This window comes from Pimephales promelas, chromosome 15 (genome assembly GCF_988280905.1).
Source record: "Pimephales promelas chromosome 15, fPimPro1.hap1.1, whole genome shotgun sequence".
NCBI classification, from domain to species: Eukaryota; Metazoa; Chordata; class Actinopteri; order Cypriniformes; family Leuciscidae; genus Pimephales; species Pimephales promelas.
In genome coordinates, this window is record NC_142783.1 from 29,866,278 (window position 1) to 29,875,000 (window position 8,723).

General features: G+C 38.0%; 1 protein-coding gene across 4 annotated transcripts in view; it reads right to left on the reverse strand.

The window, feature by feature from the left end:
- slc24a4a (solute carrier family 24 member 4a) overlaps positions 1-3,581 on the reverse strand; it is a 29,320-nt gene extending 25,739 nt beyond the window's left edge. For 3 of the 4 annotated variants that reach the window (XM_089120516.1, XM_039667197.2, XM_039667181.2), the window contains exon 1: positions 2,913-3,580. In XM_089120516.1, the coding sequence (XP_088976642.1) occupies positions 2,913-3,090 (178 nt within the window). In that variant the 5' untranslated portion in view covers positions 3,091-3,580. Of the gene's footprint in view, positions 1-2,912 lie in introns of all 4 variants that reach the window. The other variant, XM_039667189.2, reaches the window with a different exon arrangement.
- Positions 3,582-8,723: the final 5,142 nt, after the last annotated feature.

Genomic DNA, 8,723 nt, shown 5'->3' on the forward strand with positions numbered 1-8,723 from the left:
CTTCACAATTTTGAGATGTACTATCGAGAATATCCAGACTGGAACAAGCCTATGGACTTATCTATTTGCACACTTTAAAACACAATATTGCATTAAACAACCAGTAGTCAAAATAGTAATTAAAACACTACATAGTCTTTAAGACCAAATGCATGAATCTAATATAACAGGGTTTTTCCTACATAGAGAATTACGAGGCAATCAAATATCATGCTGCCTCCGGCTAATGAACGAATCTTTTTCCGAGTCATTTTGTTTATTCAACGAACAAAACAAATGAACTGACTCAGAAAAAGATTCGTTCATTTTGATGAATGAGTTCGAACAGGAGAGTCAAGAACGAGCATCGCAGTACAGAGCAAGGTGCGCATTTGGGCTTATAAAACCCAGGTAAAAAGGATTTCTATGAGACCATGTACTTGATTTCGAGGTTTTTAACTAAGATGTTTTCTGTTGGAGAAATTAATAGAAGCAAGGTTTGATTGCTTCTATTGCCCTCCTCATTTGTAAGTAGCTTTGGATAAGTGTCTGCTAAAATTTTAAATGTAAAAATGAAACAAAAATATTTAATAATAAAAGATTTTCCCATTGTTCCTTGCAAAATACTGACTTCAAAACTCTTTTACAATATTGTACATTTTATCACATTTTGATGTTTGCATCACATAACCAGCTCCATATGGTTTTCCCAGACATAGTAAACTTGGTACAATACTGCACTTTCAATGCAAAGTCAGGGCTTTGGACTCATTCTTCCCACTGGTCACACTGGTGTGATGAACTTTCTCAGTTGGTCACACATTTTTTTTGCTACAACATGGGACTAAGCAATGAATACTGAAGAATAGTTGTCTTTGTCTGCTTATACCCTAGCTTTGCACTGATGTAAAAAGACTGACAGTGACAAGACCTCATGTTAGCAAAATGTTTTAATCTTTTAACTATCAAATGTAACAAATAGGCTTGCTGCGGTGCACAGCGCCCTACTGTCCTTTAGATTTTTATAATAGTAATACAAATAATTTTGCTTAGTTAGAGAATAGACACTTCAATTAAAAGCTAAACATGTCGCAGTACAGATCAGCAGCAGGAGTCCGATTTCACCACACTTTGGCCATTTCGCCTTACACTGACAACAAGATGATGGCAAAAGGTTTAAAATCTAAATGTAAAAGCGCCCATTTTAGAGGGTTTGTCATTTTACTGTTTTGCTGTTGTGTTTGAATAATAATGAACCCACCATTCAAGCAATTGCCACCCCGAAATTTGGAAATTTAAAATGTGCACAGCACACAGGTAAGTGGGAAAAACTCCTACGAGAGTTGATAATATGACAGATTAGACAAGGCACTAATGCAAGGCAGGCAGACACCAATTAAAAATTGTATTTTAAGACCATCCATTTTTGTTTGGTTGGTTAATGTATTTTCAGTCTTTGTCTTTCTCTTTGTGACACAAGTAACTTGTGTAAGGAATTCATCAAGCACAACATCACACAGAGAAAAAGACAGTACAAAATATAATTAATTATTGAGTAATGAGCATAATGTTTAAAATGTTTAAGGGGCATTGGTAACATTTGTTGAGTCTCATCTTGCTTAGCCCAGTTATCATTTGCTGATGGAAACAGATGTGAATAAAGATGGTGTTTATATTTGGTTGTTAATGCATTTATACTCGCAAGACCCAAATAAAGAAATGAAATGGGCATTTACATCCCTTGGGTGGTGGGAAGATATAGGGCATGAAGTCCCAACCTTACATTTTTTTCTTTTTTTGATATCCCATAAAACTCACATGTACATGACAACATAGAAGAAGAAAAAAATCTGTCGCAACTTCGGTTTCGTGGGTTCTTTAAGGGTTAAAAGATACCAAATAAAGTTGCTCCCTTGTTAAATATCTTTTTTTTTTGCAACAATAGAGTAAATTATATTCATGGTTGTTAGAACATAAGCGTCAAGCAAATAGCAACAAAGTATCAAAGTATCAGACAAAGTAGCAACAAAATCGGCATGAAACAGAATTTGCGAGCGATAGACTTTTTCCTTTTTTGAAGTATATACAAGCGAAACTGATTCAAAAAAAATGTAGGACAGAACTTGATTTTGTCCATCGTTTTGGTTTGCTATTGGTGCAATCTCGTGTGAGTGACAGGTGGATCCCGCCCTCATGTCAGTAAACACGTCACCAGAGAAGAGATGTTGCTGCAAGAGGGAGGTGATTAAGGGGAAGCTATTTTGATGAAAAATTACAAGAGATGTTCTACTACAGTATCTACATTCAATGAAATCTAATATTCATGAAAGTACACCAAGCAATTAATTCAATGTAACATTCAAGAAACTCAAGTAGCCTAACACGTTGACTCCGCCCTTCAAAATACTGACCCGCCCATATAAGCGTTTGAGACTCGATTCAAACTCTGACAGCTTGAAATGGCAGCTAATGTTGCCATCGAATGATATGAAACGGTGCATTCATTTGTTTTTATCATAGCCTACCGTTATAGACGAACAGAAACAAAAACTATATGTGCAAATGACATTTTGGAAATGAAACGGCTTGAAATCAGCCTTGTTTGTCTCATTGCGTTAGACTTAAAACACACAAATGACAATATAACGTTACAGTACAACGTGTAGCCTAACAACAGTATACCAACCGACATAATTATACAGATAGGCTAGCTATCCCACAAAACACCGGACGATGCTTCCAACCGTCTTCATTATTTGAATTCTGAGAAAAAATGATGCTCGCCTGTTAATAATTCAACGTCTGACGTCCCAAAAAAAGGACAAGCATGTACTGTCACCTTGTATCGGCGAATCAATAATACATTAAGTTATACGACAATGACTCTCATAATTAGCGATGTATCACCAAACCATATAGGGACAATCACTTACCCGTCTTTGTGAGCAACGCCGACATACACCAAGCCAATAACAGGACGCTGCAGATGAAGCACACCTGCACGAACAGCATTTCTCTCCTTTTGCGAACTTTAAAAATTTTGGAGATCATGTTCTTTTTTGACATACTGCAGCTCTGCTCCAGCTCCGTGGTCGTCTGAGGCTGTGTCATTTTGTAAGAGTAATTTCTCCTCCGAGTCGAAGCCACACAGATGGCCGGGACCGCAGGAAATCAGGCTCGGGATGAGGTCCTCCTCATGTCCAGAGCGCGGATCCCGTGTTCAGTGTTGCAGGAGCGCGCGGCGGCGTGCATGTGAGAGGTTCCGTCCCAGTGCCTCCACGCGCTCGTTCTGCTGTTGTATTACTAAAGCAACCCGCTTGAGAATTGTGTCCTACTCCTGTTGCTTGAGAAACGCTAATTATAATCAGCTGAAATGAATCACTGGACGGTATGCAGCCGCGGGCTTCACAGTTGTCTGGTGAAAATAGGACTAAAACATTTTCTTTGGCATAAGAACCAATACAGTGCGAGCTAGATATGATGTCATTTGGTCATTTCGTGAAATAAATAAGAACCGTGTCAGTAAACATCTTTCGGGTCCGTGCTCTCAAGTTGAGGTTTCATCTCACGCAGCTGCCGACTTCTATGATGTGAGGGACTGTTACGCGCGTTCACGTGATACTGATGACGTATACACTCTGAGCCTACTACACTCACTGGACTACTATAATCCTTGGAAAAGGCATGGCTTCTACCATACAAATTGTGTAGGCTATTTGATCAAGCAAGTGAAGGTCATTCTAAAATCATACGTAAAATAGCCTACTATCACACTAATGAATTATATCAATTCTAAAATAAGTAATGATCATTTTATTTTGTGAATCTTGCGTCAATGGAACATTTTTCTTTAAAGGTAGCAATTTTCAGCACTAAGTTTGCCTTAATGATGCAATATGTTATTTTCTATTTTCTACCACTCAAATGTTTGAGGTCAGATTATTCAAAAATAATTTTATTCTTTTACTTAGCAAGGATGCATTTATTTAATTAGTAATATTTCACATTGTTTATGTGTAACTGTATTTTAATTAAATAAATTGTTTGTAGAGCATAAGTGATTTTTAATGATATACTGTATATTCACACTTTAACTAAAACATTATCCTCAGATCAAGTTTGAGATCTTCATACAAGATCTGCATACATCTCAATAATGTTAATCGTCGACCATTTCAAAAAACAAAAATCTAGGCCTATTAAAAAATTGCCATTCAGTGTTTTCATCAATTACCAAAAAGATTACTAATATTTAATATTAGTACTGGCATTTAATATTTAAATACCCGTATATTACAGTATTTAATACATGTAGCAATAGGCTACTGTGAAAAACAGTATAAACAAACACTAAACTGTCATAAATTAATCCTTGGTGAGTCACTTAGACTAAGGTATAAAGCAGCTTACATGGTGACGAATAGCTGAGCAACATTTTTTCCAGGCTTTTTCATGGGTTCTTATGTGTGAGGCCCTACAATTACAAATTACAAAAAAGTGGTTCATAAACTTAGTAATCCATGTGACCCCAGGATGCAATGGTTGTACTTTTAAAGGAGGAAAAAAAATCTTTTTTTTTTGTCCCCTGTTTGAATGATGTAAAGTTTAAGAAAATGTCCAGGTCAGTTCTTTAATATGATTTTATTTTATTTATCTAGTCACAAAAAGGAAAAACTGTATTTTCAAGAAAAGAGTGCACATGTTAAATCAGCATGCCTAAAATTGAAGCACAGAATTGGTAATGGTTATACTCTCACAACCAAATGGTGTGCAGTGAAAAAATACGTATGAATATATTAGAAACATATAGTGAACAGTGTAGTGATGTGAAGGCCAATGGCAATCCAAACTCAGAATTTGTGCTCTGCATTTAACCTATCCAACTTAGAAAAAATAAATAAAAATAAAGACAATTACCATTTGCAACCCATACTCAAGTCAACAAACGATATGTCCCAAAATGTCTGCAATGAAAAAAGTCCTCAGCCTCAATATTAGCTGATGTTTCTCAGACTTGTTCACTTCAGACCTCCTTTTTCATTAATGCAACCTGGGTTTTGACCTAATAACCTCAACGTCATTCGCATTTACGGAATCTGGTAGATTAGTCATCGGTTTCCATCCACATATAATGTAGTTTGTGTGAGCCAAATGTTTTCAACCTTTTTGATAGAAATACTGTTTTTGACTTCAGGTTGTCGTCTGGCTCAGTTCACTGCATCAATAATATTTTCTGAGAACAGAGGCCACTTCCTTCCTATAGTCTCAGCCTCAGTCAGTGAACCATGCTGGTGGTCAAAAATATGGTTCTGGTTAGACTACTTTCTGTCTTCATATGTAGGGCAATGTTGTGCCCAGTGCTTTTGGATTACTGACTGTTACACTTTTATCGACTGAGACAGTCAGTAAGATTGATGGTTGGGAGTGAAAATCATTTGGTTACTCTGATTGCCATGGAGGGTCACCCATGTTTTCACTGAAAACCTCTGTTGTCTTGCCATCACAGCCAGCAGCCATATCCATAACCAGTCTTGTAGCCCAAGACTGGTTGCCCACAGAAACTAAGCACGGTTGAGCCTGGTTATACCTGTAAGGGAGATCTTCTGGGAAAACTGGAAGAGGTGTTAGTGAGATCAGAGCGTGTGATGGGGACACTATACTGTAACAAACACCAGCATTCGGATGAGACGTTAAAACCGAGGTCCTGGCTTTCTGTGGTCATTAAAAATCCCATGGCACTTTTCCTAAAGAGTAGGGGTGTAACCCGGTGTCCTGGCCAAATTCCATCCATTGGCCCTTGCCAATCCTGGTCTCCTAATGAGACCCATTCATTGAATTGGTTCTATCACTCTCTCTCCTCTCCACCGATAGCTGGAGTGTGGTGAGCGCACTGGAACCGTTGTACTGTGGCTGCCGTCGCATAATCCAAGTGGATGCTGCACACTGGTGGTGGTTGAGGAGAGATCCCGCGATATGACTGTAAAGTGCTTTAGGTGTCCAGTAGAAGCGCTACACTCTTAGAAGAAAAGGTTCTATAAAGAACCTTAAAAGGTTCTATCAGCACTACGTATTTGGAACCCCTAAAAGGTTCTATACACTCTTAAAAAAAAGGGTTCCTCTGGGTTCTACATAGAACCCTGGGGTTCCATACTTGGCCAATAGAACCTTTTACCAAAAAATTTTTTTTTTTTGGAGTTCCATATATGAAGCGAGGAATGGAACCATTTCTGGTTCTAAATAGAACCATTTCTTCTAAGCGTGTATAGAATAGATCATGCACGTCACATACGATGGATTTCGCAGAAAATCCGACCCGGAGACTTCACATAGAAATAGGAATACCGGCCTTCAGAGGTAATAGCGAAACCCGACAAGTGGATCATTGCAATGTGTGATTACAACCCCTTCACACACAGGCAATGAAAAAAGCATTCATTTTAGAAGAAAAGTTACATCTAGCACCTTTAAAGGTGCCCATGAGAATTATGTCCCGCAGGAACATTTATCACAGAACATTTATTCCATTTCCCAGCAGGGCTTTCTTACAGAATGTTTTCCTGTAACCAATTGGTACTTAAAGAAGGATTCATGTTGCTAACCTCTCTCTATCGCTCATTCCTTAAATCATGTGTTTAGCTCAGATGACTTGCTTCCCTTGACAATAATGACGAAAGACTTGAGCCTTTTTCCCAATGGCGCCACCAGGGGGTGGCCAGGGGTGGCCATGGCCACCCCTGGCCGACTCCTGGCCACCCCATTGGCCACCCCAATGGCCAGTATTAATTTTTGTAGCATCAGTTATGCATTTTATAAATAAGTCAAAAATATTCTTAAGTAAAAGAAGACGGGGAATTATGTGTCGTGACGTGCTTTTTAAGTGCCAAATGGTATACTGTTATAGCAGCTTTTAGGTGCGTTTTTGCCACGTTCGGACAGGCAGGGATGCAAACAGCGCGCTTTTCGGCACCTCCCGCTTTTTTTACGTCAGTTTGGGTGACAAAGTCATCTGAAGTCATTCCATAGCTTAACGTGAGGGACAGAACAGAAGTATATTTACATCATTAAAGTATAAACTCGTTTTCCCTCCTCTGCGGCTGTCATCATTCTCCATTCATATTCAAACAGCACGCGCGCCTCTTGGATGCACGGTAAAACTCTCTCCAATATGATATATTGACATTATAAATGCATGATCTGTAGATAAAAGTCTGTATATTCGCATAAAATTACTTTATTTTCTTGGAGTTTGTTGCTGTTTTTAAACGACTCACTACCGTGTTCTGTTAGATCACACATACATATCACAAGGATTATGAATCGGCATCAAACGCACAATAACTGTGAAACAAAGGAACAAATCGCACTTGGATTTGTGCGCTCAACATTTCTTCGATTTGTGACATGAGCTTTTAAATGCACACTTCTGAAGCGCAGTGCTGCTGCACACTGTGACTCCATGTTGCTTTGAGCACATCATTCTGCACCCGCGATGCGCATACACGCTGTGTGCTCTCTGTTTTTCATGTAATCATGGGTTTGCGCACTGAAATATTATTAAAAGCCAATATATTTTGTTATACCTAGCCTGCTCAATACATTTTAAATAAGCATAATTTAATTGTATATAATTTATTTGTAGTTTAGGCTATGCACTTCTGAATTCTTGACATTAATATATAAATATAAAATTGTGACATGATTGCCTGATTGAATTTTAAAAGAGAACTAATAGTAATTTGTTTTATTAACATATTTAGATTTTATAAAATTACTGTGCAGATTTTTTCAAGAATTACTTTTTGCTGCTGATGTATACACTCATTAAGTGTATTAAAAATTCATAATACATTTATGTAATATTTAAATGTGTTAACTGTAATCTTACACTGCAAACTAATAACTTAAAAATGATTAAATTCATCACAATTATGTAAGTATCTGGAAATTTACTGTGGGGCAAGGACCCTTATATATCATATAATATATATCATTATACAATGTAATATATATTAGTTGGGCCCTACTAATATCATTAGTAACATTAAATATTACACAACAAACCAAAGTATATCAGTAGGAGTTTCCTTAAGTCTTTCTGATAGTTTTCTACAGGCTGGTTTATTACAACAGTAGAAAACAATTCTGAAATTATGGTTTATACTGTAGTTTTGGTGTGCCACCCCAAGATTTTAACTGGCCCCATCTGGCCACCCCTACGAAAAATTTCTGGAGGCGCCACTGCTTTTTCCATGTTAAAAGGAAGGGAATTTTATGAAAGCACTGAGAAAGACTGAGACCGTTTTAATTAACAGGTTAACTGCTGCAGTCACAGTTGTATTGTGGTTTTGATCAGCCCATTCTCACCCCCAAGGCGTCACCTAACTGACGCCTTGGGAAGCATTTGACCATGCTTCAATATCTGACGCTTTAGGCGCCCTTTAGCGTCAGTTAGATGACGCCCTAGGATCGCGTGTACCCCACCCCACACCAACGTAAACCTAACCGCGTCTTCTAACTGACGCTTTCCTTTAGCGTCAGTTAGTTGACACCGTAGGATCGCGTCATGTAAGTGACGCTAAAGGGCGCCTAAAACGTCAAATATTGAAGCATGGTCAAAGGCGACGCCTTGGGGTGAGAATGTGTTGTTTTGATGCTACGTTGTGCTTTTCAAAGATATACAGTAGCTTATAGTGTTCTTGCAGAACAGACATGAGACGACCATGACATTAAGACCAAACACATTA